The 18,781-nt window shown below is 45.6% G+C and overlaps 1 protein-coding gene across 5 annotated transcripts in view; it reads right to left on the bottom strand.

Moving 5' to 3' along the window:
* The window catches only part of nup98 (nucleoporin 98 and 96 precursor), a 102,546-nt gene that overhangs the window by 68,741 nt on the left and 15,024 nt on the right, over positions 1–18,781 (bottom strand). For 2 of the 5 annotated variants that reach the window (XM_068032997.1, XM_068032996.1), the window contains exons 8-14: positions 17,086–17,151; positions 14,496–14,665; positions 9,025–9,162; positions 7,962–8,097; positions 4,451–4,543; positions 2,834–2,974; positions 714–844 (exon numbers count right to left, since the gene is read on the bottom strand). In XM_068032997.1, coding sequence (XP_067889098.1) covers positions 714–844; positions 2,834–2,974; positions 4,451–4,543; positions 7,962–8,097; positions 9,025–9,162; positions 14,496–14,665; positions 17,086–17,151 — 875 coding nt within the window. The remainder of the gene's footprint in view (positions 1–713; positions 845–2,833; positions 2,975–4,450; positions 4,544–7,961; positions 8,098–9,024; positions 9,163–14,495; positions 14,666–17,085; positions 17,152–18,781) is intronic. The other 3 variants (XM_068032998.1, XM_068033000.1, XM_068032999.1) reach the window with 3 other exon arrangements.

The raw sequence follows: 18,781 nt of genomic DNA, 5'->3' as shown, positions 1-18,781 counted from the left end.
ACAGACTCCTGCTCAACCCTTTCGCTGCAGAACGCTGGGAGACATCCTAGAACAAGCTATTCACCCCCTTCCCCAAACCCAGCACAAGAAACACTGCACCATTGCAAAAAAATACTCAGCTGTAAATTCCTCCAAAGCCAAGCACCCACCCCCTTGATCCCAACATCTCCCCTAGCCGTACTCTCCTCAAACTCTACATTTCTCTAACCCTGCCTCTCATGGATCTTCCCTCCTTTACACCCCACCACTGGAAAAGAAGCAATTTTTCAGGGATTTGGGGAAAAGGGTAAAATGGGACTAAATGGATACCTCTTTCAAAGAGCCAACACAGACACAAGCGACCAAATGGCCTCCGTCTGTATCATTCCATGATTCAGCTGCCGGGTCTGACTCTCTGGCATTCCCTCCTTAAACCTTTCTGCATTGAAAAATCTCATTTACCCAGTCAATTTTCCACAGGCCTGGGGAGTGCCTTGGGAGTTATTTTTTTAAAATATTAACAGGCAATAAATGCCCCAGCTATTGTTGAGGTAGCTATGCAGTTCCCTCGTCAGAGCAGCAAAAGAATCTCCCCACACAATCGCATTGCATTGACTGAGGACTTGCTCAGCATCATTGCAAAGTGGTTGCGAATTTACCCAGGCAAGGGCTGAGGTCCAGTTGTGCTGTGCATTGTGAACACCTGTCTAAGGAAGGGCAGTCTCAGTGCTTACCTCCTCTTTCTTCTTGGGATCAACCATGGGGTTCCTGAAGAGTGGAGAGTCTCCAAAAGGGGTGTAGGCCAGAGCATTGAGCTGCTGCTGTAACACTGCCTGTGTGGCAGAGGCATTTGGGTCAGTCAGGCCTGTAATGGAGGGAGAGGGAGTGATATAAAACCAGCATAGAACAAACCAACACTTTTTATAGCGCCTTTCTCAAACTCATGGTGTCCTAAAGTGCTCACAGCCAAAAAGTTCTTTTGTAGTCACTGAGTAATGCAGGAAGTGCAACAGCTAATTTATTTATTTTTTTCTTTTATTTAGAGATACAGCACTGAAACAGGCCCTTCGGCCCACCAAGTCTGTGCCGACCATCAACCACCCATTTATACTAATCCTACACTAATCCCATATTCCTACCACATCCCCACCTTCCCTCAATTCCCCTACCATCTACCTACACTAGGGGCAATTTTATAATGGCCAATTTACCTATCAACCTGCAAGTCTTTGGCAGTGGGAGGAAACCGGAGCACCCGGCGAAAACCCACGCGGTCACAGGGAGAACTTGCAAACTCTGCACAGGCAGTACCCAGAATTGAACCTGGATCGCTGGAGCTGTGAGGCTGCGGTGCTAACCACTGCGCCACCCAGTAAGATCCCACAAATACCAAATGAGAAATACCCACTTCATTTGTTTGTGTCAGTTAAGGGTATTTCAAGGGTATGCAACCAAGGCAGCTGGATGAAGATAAGATGCAGATCAGCCATAATCTAAAAGAATGGCGGAACAGGCTCGAGCAGCTGAATGACCTCCTCTTGTTCCTATGTTTTTAGTGAGGTTGGTTGAGGGATAAATAATGGCTAGGATACTGGGGAGAACTCCAATAGTGCCATGCGATTGTTAACCTCTACCTAAGCGCGCAGACAGAACCTTGGTTTAATGCCATCGAAATGACACCACCTCCAACAGTGCAGTACTGTGGGAGCACAGCACTGAGTGCATCAACTGGAATTTTGTGCTCAAATCTCAAGTGGGGCTTCAACCCACTGAGTCACGGAGACTGATCACCCTCCAAAAGCAGTTAACTCAAAACATATCAAGTAACTCTCAATTCTAATTGTGCAAAGGTTTGAGTTAGGAATTATCAATGATCCTGTCACTTTTATCCCAGATCCTACATTATGTCCAGGTCGTCCCCAAGGTTGTGAACAACTCCCCTGTCCTTCCAACACTCAAAAATAAGGTCAACAGATCACTAACCACGGTTTGTAAATGAGCATGCGGCAGGAACGATGGGTCAAATGGCCACCTTCCGTCCCAAAATTTCCATTACTGTCCAAGTCAGTGCGAGTGTGCGTGAGTTATTCGTCCATGGAGAGCATCACAGCAGAGCCCACTTTCCAGCAAAAATAAATGGGAAGGAGGTGGTGGGGTCACTGGTTAGCCTCCAGGAACAGGAACCATGTCAGTATAATTCAGTTGCACACTAGGGAGGCCGTTACACAATGAACCAATGACCTAGCCTCTTTTAGTTTTAAGCGATTGGAGATCACATTAACCCCACATTCCCAAACCTATAGTCCGGAACCTCCAAAGCAGTTCAGAGAGATCCACCCTTTCCAATCCCACAGCTGACTCCCCCATTAACAATAACTTACATGTATATAGCACCTTTAATATAATAAAACATCCCAAAGTGCTCCACAGGAGCAATCAAACAAACTTGGCCACGAGATAATTAGGACAGATGACCAAACGCTTGGTCAAAGAGGTAGATTTTATGGAATGCCTAAAGGAAGCTTAGATCCTTGGGGGCTGAACGAATGGTCACCAACAAGAGCGATTAAAATCAGGGATCGTCAAGAGGCCAAAATTTGAGAAGTGCAGAGATCTTGGAGAGTTGTAAGGCTGGAGGAGATTACAGAAATAGGGAGGTGTAAGGCCATGCAGGGATCTGAAAAAGATGAGAATTTTTTTTATTTTATAAATGAACCAATGTAGGTCAGTGAGCACAGGGATAATGGGTGAATGGGGCTGTAGTTCAGATATGGGTAGCAGAATTTCAGATAAGCTGAAGTTTACGAAGTTGACCAAGTGCAGGCCGCACATGCATGGCCTGACAGTTACTTACAGACGGGAGCCTGAGGTGTCCCAAATCCCACACCGACATTGGCTGCATTGAATGCTCCTGTTCCAAAAGCCCCCGTTCCAAGAGTGGTGCCAAGCTTGGGCTGAGCGTTTCCGAACAAAGACGTCTGCCCAGCTCCCAGAGCTAGGAAAGAAAACAAAGTTATTGCAAGTAGAGAGCTGCAAAACCCCAGACAACCAATGGACATGGCAGCACTGTGTACTCTCTCGTCTGCATCTGTCAGTTGTTGACATGAGATTGAGTTGGCAGGAATATTTGTGCACTTGCAAGAATGGTTCTCCAATTGTGATGCTCCAGGTGTCAGTTCTGTGAGGCAGGCACGACAAACCAGCTTCCTGCTAGTTGATTTTTCATTCTCATGTAACAGAAAGACTGAGGTTTTTGTGTCCTCTTTCTCCCCATCACACTTGCAACTCTTGCTGGGATACTGTTACATGAACTATACAGTGCAGAAACAGGCAAACTGGTCTGTACTAGTGTGGGGCGTGAACATGAACCTCCTCCCACCATAACCTAACCCTGTGTACTTATCTAACTCCTCCTTAATCTATTCCATTCGGCTCAACCAGTCTACGTGGTAGTGAGTTCCACATTGTAGACTGGGTCCACTGTTAGCTCTCTTGACTGACCACTACGTGGCCCCAGTCTAGTTACTCCTAGAGGGCATCACAGATCATGTCAGCCCTCACCCTACACACAGTTCCCTTCAAGGGTCTCACCACCTGAGCCCAAAGGATATGCTTAACTTCCTCTTTATCAAGCAAAAGGGTTCCTGAACAATGATACCTTGGGTTGAATGGACAGGTTACATAAACTTGGCTTCTACTCCCTTGAGCTTAGGAGGTTGAGTATTGATTGAAGTGTTTAAAATAAGGGGTTCAATTGAGAGAACTATTTCTCTGGTGGGGGGAAATCTAGAACAAGGGAGCGCATAACCTTAAGATTAAAGCTAGGCTGGTCAGGGATGATGTCAAGTAACACTTCTTCACACAAAGGATAGTGAAAATCTGGAACCCCACCCAAAAAAACACTGGATACAGGAGGGTAAATTGGAGCTTTCAAGATTGAGATCAAGAAGAATTTTGTTGGGCAAGGGTCAATGTTTCTGCTAACCTGCGCAGCCACCTGCTAGGTACCACAAACCCAGATACAGCGACCACGTAAACAAATTTAAAAAGGTGCTGTGCATTGAAAAAAAACCTGGCTGTGCAAAACAAAATGTTACAGGGAATGTTGGTCAAGGTATCAAGGGATGCGGAGCAAAGGTGAGTAAATGGAGTTGAGGTACAGGATCTAATTGAATGCTGGAACAGTCTCAAGGGGCTGAATGGCCTCTTGTTCCTCTGGAGTCCCTATAGCTGCTCAGCTGTCATTAGCAAACACCGGGGATCTACAGATGATATCTACTCTACTATGGAGAGCAACAGTTTCGCACAGCCAGCTCAAAGCTATTGTTCCTTTGTCCAAGTGAATTGCCCATTCAATTTCTACTGTTTTTTGTTTGAGGGCCAGGGGTTGGGGGAAAGAGAAAGGTGAGCTCCTGACATCAGCCTCCATACTTCCCTTATCCTGTTTATTTCACCCTCACAGACAGCTCACCTGACCCAAATCCACTTCCGAGTGTAGTTCCGAGGGCTCCAGCTGCAGGTTTATTCCCAAACAGAGCACCAGCCGCTGCATTCGCTCCAAATCCTGGAAAACCAGACCAAAGCAGCGAGTTGCATTCATTAACCTTTCAACTAAACCACACCCTGCCCATGTCAGGACGACTCAGCATCACGTACTCACAGTATTGCAGCAATAGATATGCTCACGGAGAGATGAACGGGGTCAGAGATTTAATCTGCACAACTGCCTCCCAAGGCTCCAGTGAGCACTCAAATGATCCAAGCAGCCAGAAGCCTGGACATTCCTGCAGTGTAATAGTTTTGAGGTAGGGAAATAGAGAGCTGGCAGACTGCTCAAAGCTGAGCTCATGGACAGTCAGTGGCAATGCGGATGGGGAACCTGTTGAACACCAACAGGGGTCAGCATTTTAAGGGGACAAGCTGTGACAAAACCCGAACTAGTGTAAAGTGCATCAAAGCAATCAGTTCTGAACACTGAACCTCAGGAAGGATATATTGCCTTGGAGGGGGTTCACCAGAATGATACCAGGGCTAAAACCACCACCATAGTGCCTTGAATGTAATAAAACATCAAGGTGCGCACAGCAGCATTATAAAACAAAATATGACACGGAGTAACAGATATTAGGTGAGATGATAGGGGTGATAAGCGAATGGAACTTGGAACAAGTTAAGGCACAGACTAGGCTTGTATTTCCTCGAGTTAGAAGATTGAGGGGTGAGCTGATCGAGCTGTTGAAGGTAAGCCTACAGCTTCCCTCTGACCCTCTCTCAGTATCCTCCAAATAGGCCATTGAGGCATCTGTCGCTGCCTCATCAGCAACCCCCCAAATGCCCCATCCTACTCTCCCACCCACCTCCCCCACTTGTCAATCACCTTCTAATCCAACTCACTCCTCCCAGTGCTTAAAAATCCTCGTTCTTTTACCGCCCATTCAAGTACCATAACAATTTTCTCACTCAGATACCTTCACTGCTTTCTTCCCTCAGCCTTTGTATTAAGTGAATCCTCATTCTGTGATTTCAATCTTCAGCTCAAATCATCATGCTCTGAGCTCACTGCCCTCCTATCCACCTTTAATCTCTTTCTCCATGTAAATTCCCCAACCCATATTTACAGCTGCTCCCATTCACTCATGGCTACCCTCATCATATCAATCACCGATCAGGCCATCTCTGATCACTTCCTTGTATTGCTCTCCACTGCCATCTCCCTTCCTTACACCAACTCTACTTCTTTCTGTGTCTGCCCCATAAAAGATTCTCCTACTTACACTGCACTTTCAAAATTCAAACTTTCTAACCTTTGGCCCTCAATTTAGCACAATACTTCTGTAGCTACTGATTTGCTCAACCACACCCTCACCTCCAACCTTGTTGCTCTAGTCCCCAATAAAATCATTACTTCCTCTCATCCTGGCCATTCCCCCTGCTACAAATACCACTCCCCACTTCCCCCCCCCCCCCCCAAAACCATCTCCATTCCCTTAAATCTAAAGCAGCAGGCTTGAAAGGATATGACTGACAACTAGTTTAAACATCCACCAGCAGATCTGGCTGGACCACAGAGCACTATTTGGTCCTACTCTTGTCTGCTAAACTGCTCACTACTTCTGGATCCTCCAGGAATGCAAAGATAACCTCTGGCTTCTTTTTTCTACTGCAAAATGTCGCTATAAACCCCTCTCCCTCGTCTCCTCCAACCTCACCTCCAATAAATGCACATGAACTTTGTTATTAAGATTGAGATCATCCAATCAGCTGCCTCTGCCACTTCCCTCCATTCCCCTAGTCCACCAGGTCAAACTTTACACAAGGTTCCCCTGCCCTAGCGCTCAATCTTTCTCCACCTTCCTCAAGCTCATTTTATCTACGAGACTTAGCTCCTGCATCCTCAACCCTATTCCCACTAAACTGATGACCCAATTCCCCTCTCTAGCTCCCAGAAAAAAAGTTCAGGAAGTCTCTCTTTTTGATCCCTCTGTCTTTGCAAACTACCACCCTAACTCCAACCTCCCTTTCCTCTGCAAAGTCCTTAAACATGTTATCACCTCCCAAATCTGTGCCCATCTTTCCCAAAACTGCATGTTTGAATCCCTCCAAATCAGGTTTTCACCACCACAGTACGGAAACACTCTCAAAGTCATAAATCTCCTGAGACTGAGAAAAAGGTAAACTATTCCTCACTGTCCCTCCCAACTTGTCTGCAGCCTTTGACACAGTTGACCACACAATCCTCTCCACTGTCAGATAGGACTCGCCTGGTACCATTCTGGTCTATCCAGTCATAGCCAGAGAATCACCTGCAATGGATTCTCTTCACACTCCCGTACCGTTATCGCTGGTTTGGTGTCCTAGAAGGATCTATCCTTGGACATTTCCTATTTCTCATGTATATGTTGCTCCTCTGTGACATCATCCGAAAACAGGGTCAGTTTCCACATGTACACTGACAACACCCAGCTCTATCTCATCTCCACCTCTCTTGACCCCTCCTTAGTCTCTAAATTACCAGACTGCTTGCCTGACAACCTGTACTGGATAAGCAGAAATTTCATCCAAATACTGGGAAAACCATTGCCTTCGGTCCCTAACCATCAACTTCATCCCTGTCAGGGCAAAACCAGACTGTTCGCAACCTTGGTGTCATATGTGACCCCAACCACAGTGGCACCAAGACCACCCATTTCCACCTCAGCTCATCCATTGCCGAAACCCTCATCCATGCTGTTATCTCTCAACTTGACTATTCCAATGCACCCGCCTAGCCTCCCATATCTACCATCCATAAACTGGAGGTCATCCAAAACTCAAGTCCTGTTGACCCATCATCCCTGTGCTCGCTGCCAACATTGGCTCCCTGTTAAACAATGGTTTGATTTTAAAATTCTCATCTGCATTTTCAAATCCCTCCATGGCCCCATCCATCCCCATCAGTGTAAACTTCTCCAACCCTCAAGATCACTGCACTCCTTCAAATCTGGTCTCCTATGCATCCCTGATTTTCACTGCTTCATCATTTGCAGCTGTGCCTTCAGCTGCCAGGGCCCTAAACTGCTCAATTCTTTCCCTAAACCTTCCGCTCTCCACCTCTCTCTGCTCCTGTAAGACACTCATTAAAAATCACCTCGTCTACCAAGCTTCAGTTATCCTAGGGGGGAAGCAATTGGAGCTTTCAAGACAGGAGACAAAGTTGGCTAAGAGAAGCAAGGGATAGGGACCAAGTTGGGTTAAGATACAAAACAGATATGATTTAATTGAATGGCGAACAGGCTCAAGTGGTTATGATTTTCACAACTTAACAGCAGGGCACTGAGATTACTAGGAAGCAGAGATTGCAAGCTGCTTCCATCAGAAAGTGTTCCCGTGGAACAAGATCATCAATCTTAACTCGAGCTAGTTGAGTTTGATAACTAGCAAGGAGAACTGGAAGCTCGGACCTGGGGGGTGGTGGGGGAAGCTTTGTTCTCACACAAACACACCAAAGTTTGAAGTATTGGCACCAGCTCCAATAGTCAGGTTCGGCTTGTTACCGAATAGTCCAGCACCAGCTGCGCCAAAGGTGGAAGCAGTCGTCGTCGCCGTCCCAAATCCAGCCGGTTTATTGGCAAACAGTGTCTGTATATAGAGAGGGAGAAGGAAAAAAAACAGTTCAGAAATAGAGCTACCCCCCCACCCATCCATGAAACAGCACCTGGCATTTTACAGCCTGGTTAGCAAGAAAATTGCAAATAATAAATCCCCCCCCCCGGCCCCCCCCCTCAACCAACCCTTCCAACCTCCAGATACTGCAACACTAACTCCTCTCCATACCTACAGCCTGACTGCTGAAAACAAGGCTCCTCACACCATCTCCAATCCTCAGCCCAAGAGGTCCATGCTAGTGTTTATACGCCACTTGAGTCTCCTCCAATCCTTCAGCACATCCTTTTATTTCTCCCATCTGTTTATCTACCTCGACTACATTCCAATTCTCCCCACTCTCTGGGTAAAGAAGTTTCTCCTGAATTCCCTATTACATTTATTAGTGATCGTCTTATATTGATGGCTGTTAGTTCTGGTCTCCCCCACAAGTGGAAACAACATCTATACATTGACTTTATCAAACACTTGCATAATTTAAAAACCTCCATCAGGTCACCCCTCAACCTTCTCTCTTCTAGAGAAAGAGCCCCAACCTGCTCAATCTTTTCTTATAGTTATAACCTCTCAGTTCTAATATTACCCTTGTGAATCTTTACCTTTGCCACTGCCTCCGTTTTATAATGGAGTTCTGAACTATGCCAGTATTCAAAGTGTAGTCTAAGGTTCCGTACCAGTTTAACATAACTTCCCTGCTTTTCAATTCTATGCCTTCAGAAAGTGAGCCCCTAAGTTTATGGCCTTGTTTACTGTAATGTTTTGTGAATTACAATGATTATTGTGGGATTGGAAGAGATCAGACCCATTAATTCACTTGTTTTAGGATGGCCACGGATTGCACTCAGTTCCAGAACATCACAGAATGTCACAAACCTACAATACACCCGGCACGCAGGGACTTACGTTGTTGACGTTGGTGAAAGCAGCGTTGGTGTTGCCAAAGAGGCCGCCTCCCGCACCAAAAGCAGTCCCAGTACTGGTGTTGGTGTTAGTTCCAAAAATCCCACCCGACTGCGAGACGGGGGCAGTTCCAAATAAGCTCTGTGGGGAGCAGATGGCCAGGTTAGAGTTCAAAGAAACAGAAAGAACTTGCATTTATTTAGCGCCTTTCTCAGCCTTGGGATGCCCCAAAACATTTTATATTGTAGAATGGCCTCCTTCGGTGCTAAAACCATTGAGCCTGTCATAGAATAATAGAAAGTTTAAGGCACAGAAAGAGGCCACTTGATCCATCGTGTCTGTGACGGCAAAAAAACAATCCACCAATTCTAATCCCACCTTCCAGCATTTGGCCCGTAGCCCTGCAGCTTACGGCACTTGAGATGCATGTCCATACTCCTTTTGAATGAGTTGAGGGTTTCTGCCTCAACTATCCTTTCAGGCAGTGGGTTCCAGACTCCCACCACCCTCTGGGTGAAGAAGTTTTTCCTCCTCTCCCCTCTAATTTTTCTACCAATCATTTTAAATCTATGCCCCCTCGTCACTGACCTCTCTGCTAAAGAGCCTTCACCTCCACTCTATCCAGGCCCCTCAAAATTTTGTACATTTCAATCAGATCTTCCCTCAGCCTTCTCTGTTCTAAGGAGAACAACCCCAGCCTATCCAATCTTTCCTCGTAGCTGCATTTTTCCAGTCCTGGCAACATCCTCGTAAATCTCCTCTGTACCCTCTCTAGTGCAATTACATCTTTTCTGTAATGAGGTGACCAGAACTGCACACAGTACTCAAGTTGTGGCCTAACCAATGAGTTATACAATTCCAGCATAACCTCCCTGCTCTTAAATTCTATACCTCGGCTAATAAAGGAAAGGATTCCATATGCCTTCTTAACTCCTGCTCCTAGTTCTTGCCCACCTTATCGACTTGTCTTATTCTGTGTCAGCTCTCTGCAACAGCAAATCAGCTAGTCCCACTCCACTTTCCCCACAGCTCAGTAGGAGGGAGGACTTTAGATTCCTGGGACAGTGACTGGTGCTGGAGGAGATGGGACCTGTATTGGCCTAATGTGCTGCACCTGAGCAGAGCTGGGACGGTTTGCTAGTGCAATTGTGGAGAGTTTAAACTAACTTGGCAGGGGGATGGGAACCAGAAGGTAACAGAGGAAAAGCAAGGTGCACAAAGAATTGGGAGAGATAGTTAGCACTAGAGTAAGGAATAGTAAGGTATCAGGTACCAGCACATCATGTCGACTGCAAGTTACTCACACTGACATACCAGAACTACCGTTCTTTCCTTAACTCTCCATCTAAATCGATCTCCAACACTCTCATCAGAAATGCCTACTCCATCAGCAACAAGAAACAGCTACAAGAACTTCATATTAAGTCTGCACTTCAACTCAATGGATTTCCGTCCCACAAGAACAATGAACATCCGCCTGTTACTCGCAATGGAACAATGGCCACCAACCAGTGGGAAAATAATGAGGAGCAGCAAATTTGCAAGGAAATTAGAAGTGCAAAAACGATAGTTTATAATGGGGGACTTTAATTATTCCAATATAGACAGAAACAGTAATAGTGTAAAGGACAGAGAGGGGCAAGAGTTTCTAAAGCATGCTCCGGAAAATTTTCTACAAAAAAGGATGCAAGGATAAACCCAGCAACTACAGGCAAGTCAGTGCAACCTCAGTAATGGGAAAGCTTTTAGAAACGATAATCTGAGACAAAATTAATAACTTGGACAAATGTAGATTAAAGAAAGCCAGAACAGATTTGTTAAGGGAAAATTGTGTTTAATTTTGACGAAGTAACAGAGAGGATTGATGAGGGTATTGCAGTTGATGTGGTGTACATGGACATCCAAAAGGCATTTGATAAAGTGCCACATAACAGGCTTAACAGCAAAGTTGAAGCCCATGGAATAGAAGGGGCAATGGCAGCATAGATACAAAATTGGCTGAGTGACAGGAAGCAGAGTAGTGAACAATTGTTTTTCAGACTGGAGGAAGGTATATAGTGGGGTTCCCCCAGGGATTGGTATTAGGACCACTGCTTTTCTTGATCACATTAATTTCCTAGGGTTGGGTGCACAAGTGCCCAGAATTAGCCCCAGTTGAGGCTAAACCAGGGTTCTGTACAGGTTCTGCATAACTTCTTTGCTTTTGTACTCTATGCCTCTATTTATAAAACCTAGGATCCCATATGCCTGATGAATCACTTTCTCAGCCTGCCCTGCCACCTTCAATGATTTGTGCACATATTCCCCTAGGTCTCTCTCTTCCTACACTCTTTGGAATTCTGCCCTTTATTTTATAATGCTTCACCTCATTCTTCCTGCCAAAGGTAATCACTTCAACTTCTTTGCATTAAATTTTAATCTGTCACACATCCGCCCATTCAACCAATCTGTCTATACCCTCCTGAAGTCCATCACTAAACTCCTCACAGTTCACAATACTTTCAAGCTTTGTCTCATTTACAAATTTTGAAATTGTGCCTTGTACACCCAAGCCGAGGTCATTAATATAGATCAAGGAAGGCAGTGGTTCTTAGAACGATACCACTGCATTCTTCCTGCAGTCCGAGAAAAAAAACTAACCATTTGCCACTACTTTGTTTCCTGTCACTCAGCCAATATCGTATCCATGCTGCCATTATCCTTTTTATTCCATGGGCTTCAACTTTTCTATCAAGCCTATTAAGTGGTACGTTATCAAACACCTTTTGGAAGCCCACGTACACCACAGCAACTGCATTATGTTCATTGACATTTTTGATGAGGCAGCTGAGAGGGTCAATCAAGTTAGTTAAACACTATTTGCCTGTGACAAATCCATGCTGGCTTTCCTTAATTCCATTTGTCCAACTGACTTGTTAAGTTTGTCCCGGATTATTGTTTCTAAAGCTTTCCACCACAGAGGTTAAACTGACTAGCCTGTAGTTGCTGGATTTATCCATAACTTGTTTTGAATGAGGGTGTAACACTTGCAATTTTCCAGTTCTCTGGTACCACCCCCATATCTAAGCAGCATTGGAATATTATGACCAGAACCTCCATAATTTCCACCCTTACTTCCTTCAGCATCCTTGGATGTATCCCATCTGGTCCTGGTGGCTTATCAACTTTAACTATAGAAATCGTAGAATGGTTACAGCGGATGAGGCCATTCACCCCATCATGTCTGTGCTGGCTCTCTGCAAAAGCAATGCTGCTAGTCCCATTCCCCTACTGACATCCCCGTGGCCCTGCAATTTTTCTTCTCCAGCTGATTATCCAATTTCCTTTTGAAAGCCATGATTGTGATACAGGGAGATTCAGTCAGTGCATTCCAGATCCTAACCACTCGCTGTGTAAAAAAAAAAAAGTTCCTCATGTCGCCATTGCTTCTTTTGCCAATCACCTGAAAACTGTCCCCTCTGGTTCTCGACCTCTCCCCAATGGGAACAGATTTTCCTCATCTACTGTGTTCTGACCCCTCATAATTTTGAGCATTTCTATCAAGTCACTTCTCAACCTTCTCGGAGAACAACCCCAGCTTCGCCAACCTATCCACATAACTAAAATCTCTCATACCTGCAACAATTCCTGTCAACCTACAGCCAGCTTTTCTAATATCCTCCTCTTTATCAACAGTTAGCCCAATAGAGCCACTGTTGTAATTTGCACAGTGAACTCCCCCAAACAGCAGAGATAATTGGATATCTATTTTTAATTGATGCTGGTTGCCCAGGAAACTGGGGAGAACTCCACAGCTGTTCTGCGAAATTGTGCCATCTGACAGGGCAGACAGGACTTCTGTTCATCTCATCCAGAAGATGGGACCTCCGACAGTACAGCACTCCCTCAGTGCTGCACTAGAATCTCAGTTTAGATTTTGTGCTCAAGTCCCTGGAGTGGGAACTTGAACCCACAATCTCCTGACTCCGATCAGCAATAAACTGAGCCAGGGTGTGCACGCAGGGTAGGGGGGGGGGGGGGGGGGGTGGCTAAAAGGAAGAGACTGCAGTCCTGTTAGCCAGCCACAAGATAAGTTCCAGCTTCCGCCACCATTCAAACCCATCCTGTCCCACTCCCAACAGACCAGTCACTGCAAACAGCAAATTAACTTTTCCTTTATGAAGGAGCAAGAAAGCACAGACTTTTCTACCACTCCTTTCACACCTTCATGACATTCCACAGAGTGAATTGTTTTTGATGTGTATCTGTTGTGTAGGGAAAGTGGCAGCCATTATGAGATTTCACAAACACCCGCCATTGACCAGTTAATCGGATTTTCTTTTGGTGTTCTTGATCCAGGGAGAAATGTTAGCCAGGACATCAGCAGCAACTACTCTCCTGATATTGTCACTGAACCTTTTGAGAACAGAAACAGGAAGAAGTGATCTGAAGGATGACACCTTTGACAGTACAAACACAGGACGATGCCATTCAGCCTGTCAATTAGATCAAAGCTGATCTGCATGTTAACTCTACCTACTGGGGTTTCCTAAATCCTTAATAGCCTTATCCAAACCCCGCCCCACCTTTCCCTGCCATGCTTAAGAGGTGTTACATCTTTAACTACTCCCAGTTCGGACGAAGGATCATTGACCTGAAACACTGACTCTCTTTCTCTCCCCACAGATGCTGCCAGACCTGCAGAGCATTTCCAGCATTTTCTGTTTCAATTTCAGAATTCCAGCATCTACAGCATTTTGCAAAAATCTATCAATCTTAGTTTTGAAATTTTCAATTGACCCCCAGCTTCAACAGCTTTTTGGAAGCAAGTTCCAGATTTCTGTGACATCACCCCTGAATGTCTCGAATTTTAAGATTATACCCCCTCAGTCTGGACTCTCCCACGAGAGGAAATGGTTTCTCTCCATCTGCCCTAACAAATTCTTTAATCATTTTAAATACCTCGATGAAATCATCCTTTAATCTTCTCTGACGCAATACAAGCTTAGTCTATGTAACCTGTCCATAATTTAACCTTTTTAGCCTGTGTGTGTGGTGGGGGCGGGTATGTGGTTGGTTGTTAAACAGTTTCAACTGATAACCAGCATACGCTACAAGGTAGAGAGGATAGTCAGAAGCTTTTCCCCAGGGTGGAAGAGTCAGTTACTAGGGGACATAGGTTTAAGGTGCGAGGGGCAAAGTTTAGAGGGGATGTGCGAGGCAAGTTTTTTTTTTTAAACACAGAGGGTGGTGAGTGCCTGGAACTTGCTGCCAGGGGAGGTGGTGGAAGCAGATACGATAGCGACGTTTAAGAGACATCTTGACAAATATATGAATAGGAAGGGAATACAGGGATATGGGACCCGGAAGTGCAGAAGGTGTTAGTTTCGGCAGGCATCAAGATCGGCGCAGGCTTGGAGGGCCGAATGGCCTGTTCCTGTGCTGTACTGTTCTTTGTAGCAACAAAGGCCACTTGGCACTCTCGATGGTCTTACCATAGTGCTGGTGTTAGGCTGACCCAGGGTGTTGGCATTGCCGAAACCAAAGCCGGTGCTCTGCGTGGTGGTGGCCAGTCCGAAGGGCTTGTTACCAAAGAGACCAGTGCTGGCCTGTGGCTGTGCCTGCCCGAAGAGGCCGCCAGTGGCCGTGCCGAAAGCACCAGTACCTGAAACACAGACATCCCGGCATCAGTGGAGAGCACCTCGACAGCAGGTTGAGGAAAGCAGACAAACGCTGCAGTTCATCCCCATTGTATTTCACTTCCTCCCCCTGCCAATCTTCTTGCAATCATCCAGAAAATCCCACAACCCCCAGCCCCACCACAGGAGTTTAAAAGTGGTTTCCACTGTCGCACAGACTTGCCTCTCTGCTCGTAGCTTGACTGGAGCTGTTGCACTTTCTGTAAAAAACAAAACACCCAACATACAACCCTCCCACAAACATATACAGGGTTAGCTACTTCTAGGGCACAATCTCAATAATCTGTCAGCATTTAGGACTGAGATGAGGAGAAATTTCTTCAGAGGGTTTTGAATCTTTGGCATTCTCTCCCCGAGCAAGCTGTGGACACTCAGTCATTGAGTATATTCAAGAGAGAGAGCTAGATTCTTGGATACTAAGGGAATCAAGGGATGTGGGGATAGTGCAGGAAAGTGGAGGTGAGGGTGAAGATCAATCATGATCTTGTTGAATAATGGAGCAGACTTGAGGGACTGTATGGTCTACTCCTACCAATGTTCAACATCCCCACCCACTACCCTGTAGTACATGGTAACAGTGCCTAAACCTTTAATTCATCATCAGTTTCTGCCAACTTTTAAAGGAGTTCAAACTGTGAATTCCTGTTCAGTGCGAGTTATGTTAAACATGTATTCAAGCTCCACGTAACCTGGCAACAGTGTCACAAGCGAACACCTAGTCAAAATTAAATGACTTCCTTAGCCTAGATGCCCAGTTTAAGGTGCAGATGTGTAGGTATCTCCTACCCTGCATCCCCGGGGGGCTGGGAGGGGGGGGGGTGGCGGGGAGAGGGAGGGGGAGGGAAGGAGGTCTGAGGTGCACACGGATCAGCTCCAAAGTGTGGGCATCAGTACAAAGACAATAAATCCGTGTAGCACTGAGCTGCAAGGAGTCAGTACCTCCTGTTGAGTAGGGGTACAGGGTTGTTTTAATCCCTGTGTATCCACTGCCCCCTCTCAGTTTATCAGAAAGCACCAGAGTTAGATTAAACCCCTTCTGAAATTTGTGGTTGATGACGGATGCTAGTCTCAGTCTCTCTAAACCTTCTTCTTGCTCTCCACAGAAGGTTGACCTGTACAATCCAAATTCTGTGCTTCCATGAAGTGAGTCACAGGGGGAAAGCCACTCAATTTTATGGCAGCATGTACATGTGGAAGTGTCATGTAAACCTACACCCCATGGTAACAGGATGCTCAGTTTCACATCCATTCAGACATGCAGCTGGCAAGTTTTCTACTGCTCCATTCACCCACACCTGCCATTCTTACCCAGTCTGAGCCAAAACCTGACACTGGCCCTGCAACAGCATGGTTAACTCTTAACTGCATTCTGAATTGACATAGCAAACCACTCAGCTGTATCAAACAGAAGGCCCAGCATAACCTTCTTGGGGCACAATGGGCAATAAATGCCAGACTTGCAGGAATGAATCTAAAGTAAAATGACTGTATGGATGAACAGGTGAAATTTCCTATTATGCCGAGTTTTGTTCTTTTCTGCAGAAGATGAGGCCTGGCTCTGGCTCTCTTCCCCCACCCAAACCAGCGCCTTGAAGCCCACGTATGCCTTTGCTCCACGTCAAGCTAGGTCTGGATGAGAGGAATGCTCAGCTCCGTACTTTAGAGCTGTTGGGTGAGAAACCTTCGACATTTCCACCTCTCTGCCCTTTCATTCTCAAAACTGCGGAGCACTTTCAAATTTCACAGAAGGATATTTTTCCCTGAATGCACACTAGCACAGCCACTCCTCCAACCGAGGCACCATTCTATTATTCTGTGCTCATCCCACAGAATACTTGAACAAAACCTCCCGTGCGTAGACTGTAAGAGGACACAAGACGCAATTAAGAGCTTGCGGTAACAAGACTGTTGTGTTTCCAAGTGGGTTGAATTGTTTGAACCACAGTGTGCACTCCAGGTAGCTGGGTGTGGGTCAACCTGGCGCTGCATTTTACACATCTGTAGATGTTGGACAAAGATGAGAGATGGGGCTCTGCTGTGAGACAGTCACAATCTAACAGCCTGCTGATGCTGCCCTTGGAGTTTCTCCAAGAATGGCAAGGTGGGGGGGGCGTGGGGAGAGGAAGAGAGCATCGGATAGCTGCCTGTGCCCACGGACTCTTATCTGCAAAGGAGATGATGCTTTCAGGAGAGGATGGGATGTAGCTAGGGGAACAGAAGCCAAACCCCAAATGAATTCCAGCTTTCGCCGTTGGTTGGTAAGTGTCCAGCACAACTGAACAACGTAGTTTATACTTCCTGTAAAAAGATGTTTCACTATTGACCGAACCACTACCTGATCTCAGCCGCCATCAAAGCTTTTCAATCTCACGATGAAAGTCCCTACCTGTTTTTTGAAGACTGGACCCACAGACTGTCCCCAGCACACCCACTTGGGAAAGGAGACCAGTGTCTGAGGAGAGGAAGTCACTCATTCAATATTTGATTCTTTTTTTTTTTTACAAATCTACCACAACACATCTAAAGCGTCAAAGGTGACAAATTTATATCTGCGGGGCCCGTGGGCACAGGTGGCTGGTTATCAGTAGATGCTGCTCCAAGGAACCAAGCTAGACAGAGCCCCAAAAAAAAAACAAAACACAAGCTAGAGTACAGGAGAAGCGAAAATCAACTGCATTTTGTAAAAGATGCCTTACATATTTTAAATCATGAAAGTATATGATTTCCTCTCAAGTGATTGGGCATGGATTTAACTCCAGTCCAGCCCATTTTTGCAAGGGGTATAACTGCCTGGATTAGCAATCCAGAGCTTGTACAGTTCAAATCCCACCATGGGCAGTTTGAGAATTTGGATAGAGTTTTAAAGAAAAATCACAAAACAAAAAGCCGGCCTCAGTAAAAGTGACCAGGAAGCTGTTGGATTGTTGTAAAAATCCAACTGGTTTTCTAATGTCCCTTAAGGAAGGAAATCTGCCGTCCTTATCTGGTCCGAGCCCATTATATATTCCAGACCCCCAGCAGCCTGGCTGCCTCAATGCCCTTGGGAAATTCAGGACAGGCAATAACTGCCAGCCTTGCAAGCATCACCCACATAAAAGAACAAAATAAAACAATCAATGCATTACTTAAGCAAGGCTCCTGGCTGAGAGGGAGGTGAGCGAGTTAATAAGACACTAAAAGTGCTGAAAAAGGTATGCTATTTTACCGTGGGCTTTGCACTACAGAAAATGGGAGAAATAAACACTAAAGAAAAATTCCATCACAAAATACAACAAGTAAAACAGCAAGTGAGCCTGTGTACTGTTCTAAACATTGGTTACATAGTTAGATGGACAGATGAATCTTTTAATACATACAGGGTGATTAATTGATGTGATTATGATTAAACAATCCTGCAGGGTCAATCGAGAAACTATTTCCTCTGGTGCTGGAGTGCAGAACAAGGGGTCAGAATCTTAAAATTAGAGCCAGGCCATTCAGGGGTGGTGTCAGGAAGCACTTCACACAAATGGGAGTGGAAATCTGGAACACTCTCTCCAAAAAGCTGTTGAAATTGGTGACTTCTCTCCTCTCCTTAGCCCAAGAGGTGTGGGAGCCAATTTGTGCATCCCGACAATACTGTCCCGATTGAAATTGGCTAACTCCGTGCAGGCTGGAAATTGTACGGTGGACTTGCCTAGACTCCTGTACTCAACTACTCACTGTCTTGAGCAGTTGGAGTTGTTGGAAACCTTTTATTTTGCTCACTCCCCCAGTATCCCTGCCAAAAACAACAATGTGCACGCAATGCTGTAAAATGTTGCAAGGCACTTCACAGGAGAGTTATCAGAACAAAATCTGACACCGAGCCACGAGGGGAGACAAAGAGGAGGAGGTGATAAGTAGTGAGGCAAAGATTTAGGGAGGGAATTCAAGAGCTTAGGGCCCAGATAGCTGTAGGTAAGGGTGAAGTGATAAAAACCAGGGATCAGCAAGAAGCCAGAATTGTAGGAGTGCAGAGATCTCGGAGGGTTGTAGGACTGGAGGAAATTAAGAGATATGGAGGGACTTGAAAACAAGGATGAGAATGTTAAAAATTGAGG

The sequence above is a fragment of the Heterodontus francisci genome, chromosome 6 (genome assembly GCF_036365525.1).
Source record: "Heterodontus francisci isolate sHetFra1 chromosome 6, sHetFra1.hap1, whole genome shotgun sequence".
NCBI lineage: Eukaryota > Metazoa > Chordata > Chondrichthyes > Heterodontiformes > Heterodontidae > Heterodontus > Heterodontus francisci.
Note: the sequence above shows the minus strand (reverse complement) of the source record. Positions and strands in the feature narration are given on the sequence as shown.